Below are 17001 nucleotides of genomic sequence, written 5' to 3'. Positions count from 1 at the left end.
TTTTTTGTTTTATTTTTATGCCAAACAGGGATGAACAAATTCTGTAGTTCATCCATGCATTCTTTAAATGTTTGCCATTGCCTATCCACCGTCAACCCTTTAAGTAATGTTCCCCAATCCATCCTAGCCAACTCGTGCCTCATACCATTATAGTTTACTTTATTTAAATTCAGGACCCTAGTCTCTGAGTCAACTACTTCACTCTCCATCTTAATGAAGAATTCTATCATATTATGATCACTCCTCCCCAAGGGGCCTCACACAACAAGATTGCTAATTAGTCCTTTCTCATTCCATAATACCCAGTCTAAAATGGCCTGATCTCTAGTTGGTTCCTCAACATATTGGTCCAGGAAACCATCCCGTATACACTCTAGGAATTCCTCCTCCACAGTATTGTTACCCCAATCTATATGTAGATTAAAGTCACCCATGATAACTGCTGTGCCCTTATTGCACGCATCTCTAATTTCCTGTTTAATGCATCCCCAACCTCCGCATTACTGTTTGGGGGTCTGTATACAACTCCCACTAATGTTTTCTGCCCCATGGTATTTCTCAGCTCTGCCCATACAGATTCCACATCATCAGAACTAATATCCTTCCTTACTATTGTGTTAATCTCCTCTTTAACCAGCAATGCTACCACACCTCCTTTTCCTTTTTTCCTGTCCTTCCTGAATATTGAATACCCCTGGACATTGAATTCCCAGTCTTGGTCACCCTGGAGCCGTGTCATCACCCCTCTGGCTCCAAATCCAAATCATAGATGCACACTATGAACAGAAAACTGTCCCAGAACAGAACTCTGTGGGACAACCAGTCTGAGAAGCTACCCTTAACTCCTACTCTCTCTTACACCCCTCTAGGTAGTTTTAAATCCAGCTTGATGCCCTCCCCCCTAATTCTATACCCTTTAATCGTATCCAATATTCTCCTGTGTAATACCTTGTGTACAGATTTCCTCTTCCATTTCCCTCTCACAATCAGTGGGTTTATAATAAAATTCCACTAACTTAACAATAAATTTTTAATCTTTGATCTCTAACCATACTGACCCCCTCTGAACCTTTTATGTGTACGTCAGTCAACATGTATTCCGTCCTTCACCAATATTGCCACTCCTTTTTTAACTATTCTGTCCCTCCTAAAATATTATAACCAGATATGTTTGTTTTCACTCCTGCCCAGTTTGCAGCCAAGTTTTCATGTGATATAATTGCTTCTAAGGGATGAGCAATAAATGCTGGCCTTGCCAGCGACACCCACATCCCACAAACAAAAAGAAATTCCCCCAGTTTATTTCTCTTATTGCAATATACATGCACTTTTTTGTATTTATAGCAACTCCTTTAACCTTAATTTTTTGTCCAAGTTAACACCTTGTTCCTTTACCTCAATCTTTTCCCTGCTTATAACTGGGGTCAATTTGATTTTCCTCTTGTACTCCCTTTATTCCCTTTTGCATGTTATTCTTTTTGCTGAATTCTTTTTATTTGTATATTTATCTCATCTAGTTTTACCTTCTCTACTTGCTCTTTCAGTAGCTTTTATTTTCCTTGCCAAGTTTAAATGGCTCTTCCCTTCCCTAGTTATCCATTTTGCCAGTTCATTGGCTCCCTTCCTGTGCAGATCTAACCCATCCTTGTGGAATAGCTCCCATTTTCCCCAGAACAGATGCCAATGCCCCACAAAATGGTAAGTGTCTTCCTGACATCACCCCTTTAACTAGCTCCCTAATCTCCCTATCATTCCATATTCTAGCATATGGCTGGGTAATAATTCAGAGATGATCACCCTTTAGGTCCTGCTTCCTAATCTCCTAAACTCCTTTTGCAGGACTTCAGGCCTTTCCTTTCTTATATTGGCCTCCTCATGGACCACAATGTCTTGGATGTTCTCCCTTCCCTTCCATAATCTTTTCCAGTCTTTCCAAAATGTTCCTTACTGGAGCTCCTGGGAGGCAACAAAGCATCTGGGACTCTTTGTCGGGACTGCAAAATATAGTATCCATCCCTCTAACTATCAAGTTTCCTATTACTACTGAATTCCTAACTGAATTGCTCTGGAAGTTCTTGCTTTAGCCTGTCCCTTCTTGTTTTCCCGAATCTGTGAATAGTTACTACCCCTTTTTCTATCGCTGCCAGCTCTCTATCTCTTAGCAGACTACCCTCTGTTCCAGAAATCTTTCTCTCTCCATGATGTGTTGGATTGTGTTCAAATATGAGATCTTGAGTTTAATTCATCTCAGTTGAAGATATTTCCTACAGATATGTTTGTCCAAGTTAGCATTTGCTATTTGAAACTCCTATATCCTGCAGGAACTGCAGATCATTGTCCCTTCCTGGGCTGCCATTCTGGCTATAAATGGTTCTTTTGATGAACCTAATATTAAATTATAGCAATCAACCAGAGCACTGGTGGACAGCTAATGTGATTCTACTATATAAAAATGGAGATAGAACAAGTCCAGGGAGCTATAGACCAATTAGCTTAACGTCGGTGGTTGGAAAGATAATCGAATACTCAAAGATGTAATAGCAAAACACCTAGAAACTGAAAATATAATAAAGAGTAGTTAGCATGTATTCCAAAAGGCAAGGTTGTGCTTGATCAACCTTATTGAATTCTTTGAAGAAGTAACAGAACGTGTAGATAAGGGCAATGTAGTAGACGTAATACATTTGAATTTCAAAAAGCCTTCGATAAGGTAGACTCAAGACTAAGGTTAGAACATGTGGAGTCAGGGGACAAGTATCAGAATGATAGCAAGCGGGCTACAAAACAGAAAGCAGAGAGTAGGAGTTAAAGGTAGTTACTCAAATTGGCAAAAGGTGGAAAGTGGTGTTCCACAAGGATCGGTGCTGGGACCACTATTGTTCACCATTTACATAAACAATTTGGACTCAGGAATCAGAAGTACAATTTCAAAATTTGTGGATGACACCAAATTGGGGGGTATAGTTAATACAGAGGAGGACTGCGACAGACTCCATTAAGACATTAATAAACTTGCAGAATAGGCGTGTTATTGGCAAATGAACTTCAATATAGATAAGTGTGAGGTAGTACATTTTGGTAGGAAGAATAAGGAGGCCACATATTCTTTGGAAAAAAGGGCCTAGAAATTGGAAATCGACAAAAACCTGCCGATGTCACCGCGGCCTCGAGTTTATGGCCGCTGAAAATGGCTGCAGCGCTACCGGGCAAAATTTTGCACTGGGTGCTAAAGATTTTTAGCCCAGTGCTAATCTACAGTGTATCCCCCTCCTGGTGGCGTTAGTGGAGACATCTGACCCGAAGTTCCCATCCTGAAGTGGCGTTGCAGCTTCTTACAGCCTCTGGGCGTGAGGCTGTGGAGTTCACAATGAATTGTGGGCAAGTAAAGGGGCTATGAATTAAAGGGGCAATGCGTTCAGAACTAATAAAAATTAAAATCAAGTGAAAAAAATGCACTTTTCAGCCCTTACTGCCTTTCAAAAAAAAAATTAACATTAAAAAGTTCCAAATAGGAGTCTTCAGCACTTAAAACTGAATTCCCTTCAGATACTCAAAAAATGGGAAAAGTGCTTCAGTAGTGATCCAGATGGCTCATCAAGCCAGGGAAGGGCACCAAACACTTTGTACAGGGGGGTCAACACTGCAAAAGAGGTCCTTTACACACAAGGGTCAGGTGGCCCTTCAGAAAGAATTATGTGGGACCACATCACTGAGGCTGTGTCGCCCCCCACCACCTGGCTCCAGTGCCCAAAGAAGTTTCATGACCTCAGACCACTGGTCAAAGTCAATGAATGCATCTTCAAAAGGCATCTCCTACCACTAGCCTCATACTGCTCAATGCATGACTCCTCCCAACACACCCCCCCCCCTCAATCACTCACCTACCAACTATCTGTATCAATCATGAGGCAGGAGACAGTGCAGGCTATTCTTGGCAGCGGCATGGCTGAGCCCTTAGCCGGTGGTGGGGCAGAAAGGATGCAAGGTGCCGGTACCCTCATGCATTATCCTCCTTCTAGCATGCACCTCCCTCCTTGTGCCTTCCTCATATCAGACACCCTAAGAAATGCAGCTTGCCCACCCAGTATTTGGTCAAGAAGAGGGAGAGGAGAGTGAAGAAGAAGAAAAAGAAGAAACACAGTCACTCAATTTGGCACTCCCAGCCACCAATTCATCAAGGTCAACCAGCAAGGCCATTTGCAGTGTTCCCCACTGAAAGTCAGCAGCCTTCCACTGGCTATGCTGCAGCCACTGGGGTAGAACTGTGTGACATCACTAGGATAAGGAAAGGCAGAACACAAGGCAGTCACTAAGGGAATGCATAAGGGTGAGGAGTTGATTTCTTGATGTTATATTGGATGGATAGATGTAAAGTTGGATTGGAAAGTTTGTTTCGTGGTGGTTTTTTATTTCAGCATTGTGGCCAAGAGGACGCTGTGATGGTCAGCAACAGAGGGAAGGGAAGGTGTGGGGCTAACGCTGAAAGGGGAATTGGGGTTGTGGTCACTGGGACCGTAGGCGGATGATTCCACCCTGGATATCCCGGCCAGAAAGGGACTGTCTGAGTTGCATCCTGCCTTCTGCTTCCTCCTCTTCAGCTTCCTCCTCTTCTGTGTCTTCCTCTTCTTGTGTCTTCCTCCTCTTCTGTGTCTTCCTCTTCCCTCTGCGAATGGATGCTGCAAATCTGAAATTACAGCAAAAATGCTGGAAATACTCAGCAGGTCAGGCATCTCGACCTGAGACATGAACTTGTTGATAGGTTTAGATGAAGAAGGGTGGGAGGAGGCTCGTGTGAAGCTTAAACATGGACCGTTTGACAGAATGGCCTGTTTCTGTACTATAAATACTTTGTAACCATTAGTCTTAAACATACTTTCATCTGATTAGGAGAGGAGAATGTTCTTCTGGGCTGCTCCAGATCACCTATGTCACAAATTTCAAATACTAGCAATACTTACATATTGGATGAAAACTACAAATTTTCCACACTGATTGGAAATGAATATCAAATATAAATAATTTCCCTCTGCCAAAGTTAGCTCTGGTACTTTAAGTGAAAATGGCAATTGATTTTAGCCTGTTTTTGTACAACTACATCAGTCTTTCAGATCATAGATGGGAGAAAGGGTTTAAAACTACCCATGACCAAGATTGGGATGCACTAATGATGGCTTTAGCTTTTCTGCACATTCAATTAGTTTTGTTGCATATTATTGAAATCAAGCTAACAGTTTTTAACCAGGTGATGCTCGATACATATAACTCAACTAATCTACTTGTACACCAAAGATTACCTTCTAAAGTGTGCACTAACCAGGAAGTTAATAGACTCAATGACGTCCATGAAAAGTTCATTCTTCCGATACTTGATTCCTTCAGATCTCCAGGATACAGCATTGGTGACAGCAGCTGGAGGTCTAGGTGCTCCCTGCTTCAATTTGTAGCCTTCCTGTGTAATGTATCTGTGTCAAATCATGTAAAAGATTGAAAAGACGGAATGTTTTGTAAATTTTCAAGCAACCATTACAACAACCACTTGCATTTATAGGACTTTTAATGTAAAATGCATCAAGACACTTTACAGAAGGGGGGAGGAAGAAAAAAGGATTAGATAAGATTAGACACTGAGTCATGGATGGAAAGATTAGGATGGTTAGGGTGGAAGTTTGATAAAAACCTTGTCACAACCCATTTTTTAAGGGTGGAGTGAAAAGAGGAGAGACAGGGGGGGCTTAGTTAGGAAGTTCCAGAGATTAGGACCAAGGCAGCTGAAGGCTCGGTGAAGAATAAGGGAGCGGGGGTGGCTGCATGAGAGACCATAGTTGGAGGACCAAGGGATGCAGGTGGGAGATATAAGGCGAGAGGAGGGTATAGAAATTGGATGGGGCAAGATCATGGAGCGATGAAGATAATGATTTTGAATGTAATCAAGCCAGATTTGTATAGTTTTCTCTAAATTAGCAGTCTGGTTTAGTCCATCTGGTTTCACTTCCACATCCTAGCCTGACTGTGAAAAAAGCACTTTTTGCAGGCTTTTCTTTAGAATAGGCCTTTAGATTCAAAGTTGCTATTGTGGCGGTACTACCGAGTGTCCCTTATAATATACATAATTCCCTTTAACTTTACTATGTATGTATATAACTTACCTGTTCGGACCATTTTCCCTTTAAGAACGCGACCTAACGCACTGACGTCACGCCATGCATCACGTGACTCACCTAAACGCATCAGCCGCCGGCACAGTCCGGCCTTCCGCTCCCGCGACGGCCGCCGGCCCGGTTCGGCCTCCCGCTCTCGCAACTTCGGCCGCAACGGCCAGCCTCAGTGCCGGGTAAACGTGCCGATGTATCGACGCGGGTCACGTGACCGCCCAAGCGCAGGCAAATGCGTCGACATCATGACGCAGGTCATCTGACCACCTAAGCGCGTCATCACGCAATCCACGGGACTGCGGACTCAGTCCTCGTGGCGTCCCCGCTGGGTTAAGACCTACCTACTGGCTCTCCTGCATCCATCTATATTGTTGCTGTATTTCATCTGTTTCCTGTACCTACCTGTTGGAATTCGGTTATTCTTGAATTAAAGAACTTCTTGATTGTTCTCCTGAAGTTGAACTCGATTATTTAGTAGGAATTCGTCCAATAGCTACTTAGGTGAACCCGAATACCTACAATTGGTGACCCAACGACGAGAGTACGGGAGCTCATCAATACCTACATTGGTGACCCCGTATCCGTGAACGTTTTTCACGGAAGAAACGTGCAGCCTGAACCTCCTCTTCACAGAAGACGACGGACGAACAGCCGATGCACAACCGACGAACACCGATTCCTACATTGGCGACCCCGCCTTTGTGAGCATATTCGCAAAGGAAGCGCAGCCTGGAGGGGAGCCTGTTTTTCACGAACGAAACGCAGCCGGACCCCGATTTTTGTGAACGATTTTCACAAAAGAAGCACGTCATGGAAGTACCAGCCGTTTCACTGTCGCTACCGCAATACAGGGAGCAGCAACCGCCCTCGTGCTTTATAAAGGTAGAAGCCCCGTTCGCCGAGAACATCGATGCGGCACAGACCACGCACCTGCTTACGGTCTCCGTATTCGACATTTCTACCGCCACACGGATTGTCCGCCTCCACGACATCTCCCAACGCAACAGCAAATATACATCCCTCCAAGCGTGGGTTCCGCAGGTTTTCGGGCCCTCATGATCGGAGCGCGCCCCCCGCGGAGATGCCACGAGTGTTGTGTATGTACCTTTAAGAGAGAACTGCTTTTATGCTGTAGTACCGGCAGTGACCACACCTGTATATAAAGCAGTAGCAGGCTTCTGTACTTTCAGTTCAGCATACTCTCTGTGCAGTAAACATCTATTATTATTGTTCTCCTGCAGTCCGTGTGTTATTAAGGCACGGACACTACAGTGGCGACGAGCAGGTTCGAACTCACCTGCAGTACTGCATCACCTCAAGGGGATCCATCCCTGGGAAGAAGCTTCTTGGAGGTCGAAGCCAGAGCAACGGGCGTCGACCGGGGGCAACCACCCAGTGATCCATCGGAGTCCAGAGAGTTGCAGGGGAAGCTGTGGAGAGCTGGGCCTGGTTCTCCAATCAAGGTGTCCCAGCAAATCGGGCTGGTAGCAGGTAGTGCGCTGACCCTCCCCGGACTGCGGCGGGCTAGAGCTCGGGCGAGCGGCTCTGTAAGGGGGCCGAGCAGCGTCGTCGGGAAGACAGAGAGAGAGAGAGAGAGAGAGAGAGAGAGAGAGAGAGAGGGTTGAGCGCACAGGGTGCGGCCGGTGCTCAAGAGTCGGGCAGCGTTGAAAAAGAGACACGCAGAAAGCCGCGGGGTGCCGCCATTACCTGTTAGAACGCGAGGAGCAGCATTGGCAGCAAGGGGAAGAAGGAAAAGCGCGGGAGGCACCATTTTAATCCGTTGGGGAAGAAGAAAAAGCGGGGGAGGCACCATTTTAAACCACCCAAGATGCCGAAGAGTGGCAGCATCACTGTTTTTGATAACGAAATAGAGGACTGGACCACGTATGTAGAAAGAGTTGAAGTGTACTGCAGGGCAAATGAGGTGGCCGCTGAAAAGAAGGCGTCGATATTATTAAATTTGATGGGTGCGAGAACGTACGGCCTATTGCAAAATTTAATTACCCCAGCTAAACCAATGGAGAAAAATTTTGAAGAGATTGTCAATATCTTACAGGAACATCTAAACCCTACACCGCTGCTGATAGCAGAAAGATTCAAGTTCCATAAACGAAACCAGCACAAAGACGAGAGTAATGCTGACTATCTTATGGAACTACGCAAGTTATCGACACACTGCCAGTTCGGAACAGGACTGGCAGATACCTTAAGCGATAAGTTTGTCTGCGGGCTCCAGAGTGAAGGAACCCAGAAACGACTACTTTCGGAAAAGGACCTTACGCTAGAAAAGGCTTTCAGCATTGCAGTATCCTACGAAGCAGCAGCACGGGGAGCTGCGGAAATACAACAGAAACCGCAAGAATATAGCACTAATGCAATGGCATATGGAGCAGAAAAGTGCTATCGCTGCGGCAGAACAACCCATGACCAGAAGGATTGCTGGGCTAAGGACAAAGTATGCAGGCAATGTGGAAAAATGGGACACACAGCATGAGTCTGCAGGCCGGGAAAGAAAACCAACACTAAAAGAACTAAGGAAAAGTACAAGAAAGTATAAAAGATGACGGACAGTAGTTCAGAAGACCAGAGTAGCGACAATGACTCCGGGAGCAGGGGACTAAGTTGTCTAAAGCTACACAACGTGATCGCAAAGGAGGATCACCGAACCATTTGGGTCACCCTCGTGATAGCAGGGTCCCAAGTAAAGATGGAATTGGACACAGGATCAGCCCTAACAGTCATGAGTCGACGAGACTACGAGCGGCTATTCTCACACATTCCCTTGAAGGATACGTCCATTGTCTTGAAGACATATACGGGGCAAAAAGTCTACCCCAGAGGAAAAATAAGGGTGCCCTTTAAATACAACGGCAAGGATACACAGGAACTGTATCTACATATACTGCAAGATGGAGGACCACCATTATTGGGACGTGAATGGATCCGAAAAATACAATTGGATTGGCATTCCATTCAGGCACTAACTGTGGCTGACAAAAAAGTTGACGACGCCACACCTGGACGACTGTCAAAAATTCTAACTGACGCGAAAGAGGTGTTCCAGCAAGGACTTGGGACTCTAAAAGGCGTAACGGCAATGATAAAAATTGAAGATAACGCAAACCCAAAATTTTTTAAGGCCAGATCGGTACCGTATGCGATCCGCCCAGCCGTTGAAGCAGAGCTGGAGAGTCTGGAGCGTTCGGGTGTGCTGTCCAAGGTGGACTGGAGCGAGTGGGCCACACCCATCATCCCTGTAATGAAGAAATCATTGAGCAGCACGCCTGGGGAACCGAAGAAGGTTCGCATCTGTGGGGACTTTAAGGTAACTGTGAACCCAGTCCTTCACACAGTACAATATCCATTCCGCGGATAGAGGATATTTTCGCCTCACTATCTGGGGGGAAACGCTTTACGAAGATGGATCTGGCCCAAGCGTATCTACAAATGGAGGTAGATGAATCATCTAGAAAATACCTCACGATAAACACTCACAAAGGTCTTTACCAGTACAAATCGACTGGTATTCGGGGTAGCATCAGCTTCGGCTATTTGGCAGAGGGTGATGGAACAAGTCCTGCAAGGGATCTCGGGGACCCAGTGTTATTTGGACGACATCCTGGTTACGGGCGGAAATGACAGTGAACACCTTGCCAACCTGGAGCAGGTGCTCACTAGATTACAAGAATATGGACTACGAGCCAACCGCCCCAAATGCGAGTTTTTCAGGAAACAAACCTCGTATTGTGGCCACGTGATTGATGAAGAGGGGTTGCATAAGTCCCCAGACAAGATTGAGGCAGTAGTCAAGGCTCCAGCACCGGAAAATGTGTCATAACTGAGGTCGTTCCTCGGGCTGGTGAACTACTACCATAAGTTCTTGCCAAATTTGTCTACAATTCTGCACCCGCTGAACACCCTGCTGCAAACTGGAGTAGCATGGAAGTGGAGTGATGAGTGTAAGCGTGCCTTTCAGAAATGTAAATGCCTAATTACTTCAAAAGAAGTATTGGCTCACTACAATCCATCACTACCAATTCGGTTGGCATGTGATGCGTCTCCCTACGGCATTGGAGTGGTGCTGTCGCACAAATTCCTTGACGGTTCAGAGAGGCCAATAGCCTTTGCGTCATGCTCGTTAACATCAGCCGAGCGTAACTACACCCAGATTGACAGGGAGGCCCTCAGCCTGGTGTGGGGGGTGAAGAAGTTCAATCACTACCTGCACGGGCAGAAATTCACCTTACTGACTGATCACCAGCCTCTTGTCTCCATTTTAACCCAAAGAGGGAGTTCCGGTGAGGACGGCGCAACAGCTGCAAAGATGGTCCCTTTTTCTAGGAGCACATCAATACGACATAGAGTATAAGGGCACGAAACAGCATGGAAACGCTGATGGACTGTCGCGCCTGCCACTGCCTACGGTGGAGGAAGCACCTGCAGTGGACCCTGTTGAGATATTCCATTCGACCATAGTCGAATGTCTACCTGTTACAAACTCAAGTATAGAGAAGGAAACCCGAAATGACCCGACAGTCTCTCGGGTCTATGATTTGACGGTGAAGGGATGGCCAGCACATGGCGACTCACTGTTGCCAGCATTCTCGCCAAGGAGAAAACAGCTGTCAGTGTGCCGTGGGACCTTGATGTGCGGATCCCGAGTGGTAATTCCACCCAAGTTGAGAGAAAGAGTACTCAATGAGCTTCATGAGGGTCATCTGGGAGGGGTAAAAATGAAGAGCCTAGCCAGGGCGTTTGTGTGGTGGCCGGGAATCGATAAAGAAATCGAGGAAATGACCAAGAGATGCACAGGATGCCAGAAAGTCCAAAACGCTCCACCACAGGCCCTGCTACACCCATGGGAGTGGCCCTCATCTCCATGGCAATGGGTACACATTGATTTTGCTGGTCCATTTATGGACTCAATGTTTTTAATCACCGTGGACGCTCATTCAAAATGGCCAGAGGGCATCAAAATGTCCTCCACCACCACGGAGAAAACTATTGCAGTCCTACGGACCATCTTCGCCAGGAATGGCTTGCCAGAACAGATTTGCTCCGACAATGGACCACAGTTTGTGTCCGAGGATTTCCAGAGGTTTTTGAGGAATAATGGGGTAAAGCATTACACATCCGCCCCATATCATCCAGCCACAAATGGATTGGCGGAGAGGTTTGTTCAAACCTTTGAAAAAACAATAAAGGCGATGTATAACGACAACATACCACTGCAACACAAGGTGGATAATTTCTTGTTCGCTTACCGAAATGCGACACATGCAGTCACCAACCAATCTCCAGCCATGATGTTCTTTAACCGCGGGTTACGATGTCGCCTGGACTTGCTCAAACCAAACATAAGACGAGATGTTGAGAATAAGCAATTCCAGCACATCAATGAAAGGCCAACCAGGAGCTTCAAGATAGGTCAACCAGTCTTGGCCCGCGACTACCGAACAGAAAAATGGCAGCCAGGAATGATATGCACACGGCAGGGACCACTAATGTACACAGTGGATGTTGGAGAGAGCATCGTGAGACGCCATGCTGACCAGATTCTAGAGTCACAGGAACAAGTCAAACCCATACCACGAACATGCGCACCTGGTGATGAACCCGAAGCACAGATTGCGTCTACCTCAGAATCAGTGGTATTGGAAGCTGACGAACCAACCAATGACAATGAGCCAGAATCGACTCTGCCGCAAGAACAGTATACTCGAGAAAGGCGCTATCCAGACAGGATCAGGAAGCCTCCTCAAAGACTGAATTTATAAATGTTTACTTTCAGCTGATGTATATAGTACAAAGAAAATTGTAATTGTAATTAGTTATTATTCAATTGTTAAATGAATGTTATGTACTGGTTATCTAAAAGGGGAGGAATTGTTGTGTATGTACCTTTAAGAGAGAACTGCTTTTATGCTGTGGTACCGGCAGTGACCACACATGTATATAAAGCAGTAGCAGGCTTCTGTACTTTCAGTTCAGCATACTCTCTGTGCAGTAAACGTCTATTATTATCGTTCTCCTGCACTCCGTGTGTTATTGATACGCAGATACTATACCTCTAATGGCAAGAAGGGAAGGAAAAAAAGGCGTCCCATGCTTCTCGTAGATGCCTCCGCTGAGGAAGCGCTGAGTGAGGGTGGCGAGAGGGGCTTCCCAGGAGATCGCATTGGAGAAGTGTGTGAGACTGCAACCTTCCACAGCTGTGCCTAAGCCTTGAAAAAGTAGCCCCAAACCTGCAACAAGGTCCTTCAACATACAAGTGCTGTCCCTTTAAATCGCAGCTTCTCCGATTGACCTGCAGCTGACAGCAAGCAAGCCGGCAAACTTCACGCCAGGTCTCAGCAGCGGTGTTCCCCGCTGGCGGGTTTGATGTGGGGAAAGCCCCAAAGTTGCAACGGCCCCGGAAAAACTACCTCAACAAGCTGATAATTGCTTATTAGTGCTCTGACGACCAGTCCCGCCAGCGGCAGCCAGGACTGAAGCGGGTCGGAGAGAAACGGCGGTCCAAAAGTCGGACGGGGCGGGGAATCAGGTGGGGGGGTCCCGACCCGCTTTTTCGCTGATTTTTGGCCCCTGGCCGCATGAAAAGCCGCCCAATGGCGGCCAGAAAATTGACCCCATTATCTCAGTATAGACCAGAGATGGAATCTGATTACTTTTTGGCCTGTATGGCTCTGTGACTCATTGCCTTAACCAACTGAGCCACTGGGGTAGTCCAATAACTGTTGTTTAAAATACAGACTTGTGATAAACTCCTCCTTATTAACTCAGTTGACATTTTGCGATTTCACTTAAAATGTCTGAATCTATCTGGTCAGGCAGCTTCTGTGGAGAGAGAAACTGAGTTAAAGTTTCAGGTCGATGACCTTTCATCAGAACAGCTTTTCCAGCATTTTCTATTTTTATTTCAGATTTCCAGCATCCGTAGTATTTTTATATTTGTCTGAATCTATCTGCTTTTATTGTTCCAGCCTTATAAAGCTGTTTTCTGTAAATCCTTGCACTGGTAGATTAGGAGCAACAGGGAGAACGAGTCAGATGGCTTTAGAAATTTAGGGCAGAACGATCAGTAGAATAGATCAGACAACATGAATTGAAATGATCCAGATTAAGCTAGACTGGGTGATGTCAACTGAATTGATCTTGTAAGAACCCAGAATGAATTCTGTTCAAAATGTAACATTTATTTATAGAAACTGAACTCCGAGAAGAAATGCCACCAAAACATTGAGGAAGGCAAGGGGGGGTTGTCTATGCCAAATAATTAATAACATGAAAATATCCTTCTTCATAGGCAGTCCCTCGGAACCGAGGATGACTTGCTTCCACATTAAAAATGAGCTCGCAGGTGACTGATTAGTCCAATGCAGGACCTACAGTCTCTGTCACAGGTGGGAAAGACAGTGGTTGAAGGGGCGGGTGGGTGGGGTGCTTGGGTTGACGTGCGCTCCTTGCGCTGCCTGTGCTTGGCTTCCGCTTGCTCCCGTCAAATCATAGACCCGAGAGTGTGTCGGGTCATTTCGGGTATCCTTCTCTATACTTGAGTTTGTAACAGGTAGACATTCGACTATGGTCGAATGGAATATCTCAACAGGGTCCACTGCAGGTGCTTCCTCCACCGTAGGCAGTGGCAGGCGCGACAGTCCATCAGCGTTTCCATGCTGTTTCGTGCCCTTATACTCTATGTCGTATTGATGTGCTCCTAGAAAAAGGGACCATCTTTGCAGCCGTTGCGCCGTCATCACCGGAACTCCCTTCTTTGGGTTAAAGATGGAGACAAGAGGCTGGTGATCAGTCAGTAAGGTGAATTTCTGCCCATGTAGATAGTGGTTGAACTTCTTCACCCCCACACCAGGCTGAGGGCCTCCCTGTCAATCTGGGCGTAGTTACGCTCGGCTGAAGTTAACGAGCGTGACGCAAAGGCTATTGGCCTCTCTGAACCATCAAGGAATTTGTGTGACAGCACCACTCCAATGCCGTAGGGAGACGCATCACATGCCAACCGAATCGGTAGTGATGGATTGTAGTGGGCCAATACTTCTTTTGAGGTGATTAGGCATTTACATTTCTGAAAGGCATGCTTACACTCATCACTCCATTTCCATGCTACTCCAGTTTGCAGCAGGGCATTCAGTGGGTGCAGAATTGTAGACAAATTTGGCAAGAACTTATGGTAGTAGTTCACCAACCCGAGGAACGACCTCAGTTGTGATACATTTTCCGGTGCTGGAGCCTTGACTACTGCCTCAATCTTGTCTGGGGACTTGTGTAACCCCTCTTCATCAATCACGTGGCCACAATACGAGGTTTGTTTCCTGAAAAACTCGCATTTGGGGCGGTTGGCTCGTAGCCCATATTCTTGTAATCTAGTGAGCACCTGCTCCAGGTTGGCAAGGTGTTCACTGTCATTTCCGCCCATAACCAGGATGTCGTCCAAATAACACTGGGTCCCCGGGATCCCCTGCAGGACTTGTTCCATCACCCTCTGCCAAATAGCCGGAGCTGATGCTACTCCGAATACCAGTCGGTTGTACTGGTAAAGACCTTTGAGAGTGTTTATCGTGAGGTATTTCCTAGATGCTTCTTCTACCTCCATTTGTAGATACACTTGGGCCAGATCAATCTTCGTAAAGCGTTTCCCTCCAGATAGTGAGGCGAAAATATCTTCTATCCATAGAAGTGGATATTGTACTGTGTGAAGGACTGGGTTCACAGTTACCTTAAAGTCCCCACAGACGCGAACCTTCTTCGGTTCCCCAGGCCTGCTGCTCAATGACTTCTTCATTACAGGAATGATGGGTGTGGCCCACTCGCTCCAGTTCACCTTGGACAGCACACCCGAACGCTCCAGACTCTCCAGCTCTGCTTCGACAGCTGGGCGGATTGCATACGGTACCGGTCTGGCCTTAAAAAATTTTGGGTTTGCGTTATCTTCAATTTTTATCATTGCCGTTACGCCTTTCAGAGTCCCAAGTCCTTGCTGGAACACCTCTTTCGCGTCAGTTAGAATTTTTGACAGTCGACCAGGTGTGACATCGTCATCCTTTTTGTCAACCACAGTTAGCGCCTGAATGGAATGCCAATCCAATTGTATTTTTCGGATCCATTCACGTCCCAATAATGGTGGTCCTCCATCTTGCAGTATATATAGATACAGTTCCTGTGTTTCCTTGCCGTTGTATTTAATGGGCACCCTTATTTTTCCTCTGGGGTAGACTTTTTGCCCCGTATATGTCTTCAAGACAATGGACGTATCCTTCAAGGGAATGTGAGAGAATAGCCGCTCGTAGTCTCGCGCTTCATGACCGTTAGGGCTGATCCTGTGTCCAATTCCATCTTTACTTGGGACCCTGCTATCATGAGGGTGACCCAAATGGTTCGGTGATCCTCCTTTGCGATCACGTTGTGTAACTTTAGACAACTTAGTCTCCTGCTCCCGGAGTCATTATCACTCTTCTGACCTTCCGAACTACTGTCCGTCATCTTTTGTACTTTCTTGTACTTTTTCTTAGTAGTTCTTTTAGTGTTGGTTTTCTTTCCTGGCCTGCAGACTCGTGCTATGTGTCCCACTTTTCCACATTGCCTGCATACTTTGTCCTTAAACCAGCAATCCTTCTGGTCATGGGTTGTTCTGCCGCAGCGATAGCACTTTTCTGCTCCATATGCCATTTCATTAGCGCTATATTCTTGCGGTTTCTGTTGTATTTCTGCAGCTCCCTGTGCTGCTGTTTCGTAGGATACTGCAATGCTGAAAGCCTTTTCTAGCGTAAGGTCCTTTTCCGAAAGTAGTCGTTTCTGGGTTCCTTCACTCTGGAGCCCGCAGACAAAACTTATCCCTTAAGGTATCTGCCAGTCCTGCTCCGAACTGGCAGTGTTTCGATAACTTGCGTAGTTCCGTAAGATAATCAGCATTACTCTCGTCTTTGTGCTGGTTTCTTTTATGGAACTTGAATCTTTCTGCTATCAGCAGCGGTGTAGGGTTTAGATGTTCCTGTAAGATATTGACAATCTCTTCAAAGCTTTTCTCTATTGGTTTAGCTGGGGTAATTAAATTCCACAATAGGCCGTACGTTCTCGCGCCCATCAAATTCAATAATACCGACGCCTTCTTTTCATCGGCCACCTCATTTGCCTTGCAGTACACTTCAATTCTTTCCACATACGTGGTCCAGTCTTCTATTTCATTGTCAAAAGCAATGATGCTGCCACTTTTTGGCATCTTGGGTGGTTTAAAAAGGCGCCTCCCGCGCTTTTCCTTCTTCCCCAATGGATTAAAATGGCACCTCCCATGCTTTTCCTTCTTCCCCTTGCTGCCAATGCTGCTCTTAGCGTTCTAACTTGTAATGGTGGCGCCCCACGGCTTCCTGCGCGTCTCTCTTTTGTTAATTAATTTTTCTTCGACGCTGTCTACTGCGCGTCTCTTTTCCTTCCCCTTTTTTTTTTCCTTAACGCTGGCCGACTCTTGAGCACCAGCCGCGCCCTGTGCGCTCCACCCTCTCTCTCTCGTTTTCTTCCCGATGACGCTGCTCGGCCCCCTTTGCAGAGCTGATCGATCGAGCTCTAGCCCGCCGCAGTCCGGGAAAGGTCAGCGCACTACCTGCTACCAGCCCGATTTGCTGGGACACCTTGACTGGAGAACCAAGCCCAGCTCTCCAGAGCTTCCCCTGCGATTCCCTGAACTCCGATGGATCACTGGGCGGTTGCCCACGGTCGGCGCCCGTTGCTCTGGCTTCGACCTCCAAGAAGCTTCTTTTCAGGGATGGATCCCCGTGAGGTGATGCAGTACTGCAGGCGAGTTCGAACCTGCTCGTCTCCACTATAGTGTCCGCGTATCAAT

General features: G+C 46.5%; 1 protein-coding gene across 6 annotated transcripts in view; it reads right to left on the bottom strand.

Moving 5' to 3' along the window:
• Positions 1–17001, bottom strand: part of LOC147122166 (AP-1 complex subunit mu-1-like) — a 95006-nt gene that overhangs the window by 51944 nt on the left and 26061 nt on the right. For all 6 annotated transcript variants that reach the window (XM_085982996.1, XM_085982997.1, XM_085982994.1 and 3 more), the window contains one exon: positions 5315–5462. In XM_085982996.1, coding sequence (XP_085839122.1) covers positions 5315–5462 — 148 coding nt within the window. The remainder of the gene's footprint in view (positions 1–5314; positions 5463–17001) is intronic.

Source organism: Somniosus microcephalus, chromosome 3, assembly GCF_052327205.1.
Source record: "Somniosus microcephalus isolate GS21.2 chromosome 3, FLI_Smic_1.0, whole genome shotgun sequence".
NCBI classification, from domain to species: domain Eukaryota; kingdom Metazoa; phylum Chordata; class Chondrichthyes; order Squaliformes; family Somniosidae; genus Somniosus; species Somniosus microcephalus.
The sequence above is the reverse complement of the archived record's forward strand: the minus strand, read 5'-3'. Positions and strand labels throughout refer to the sequence as shown.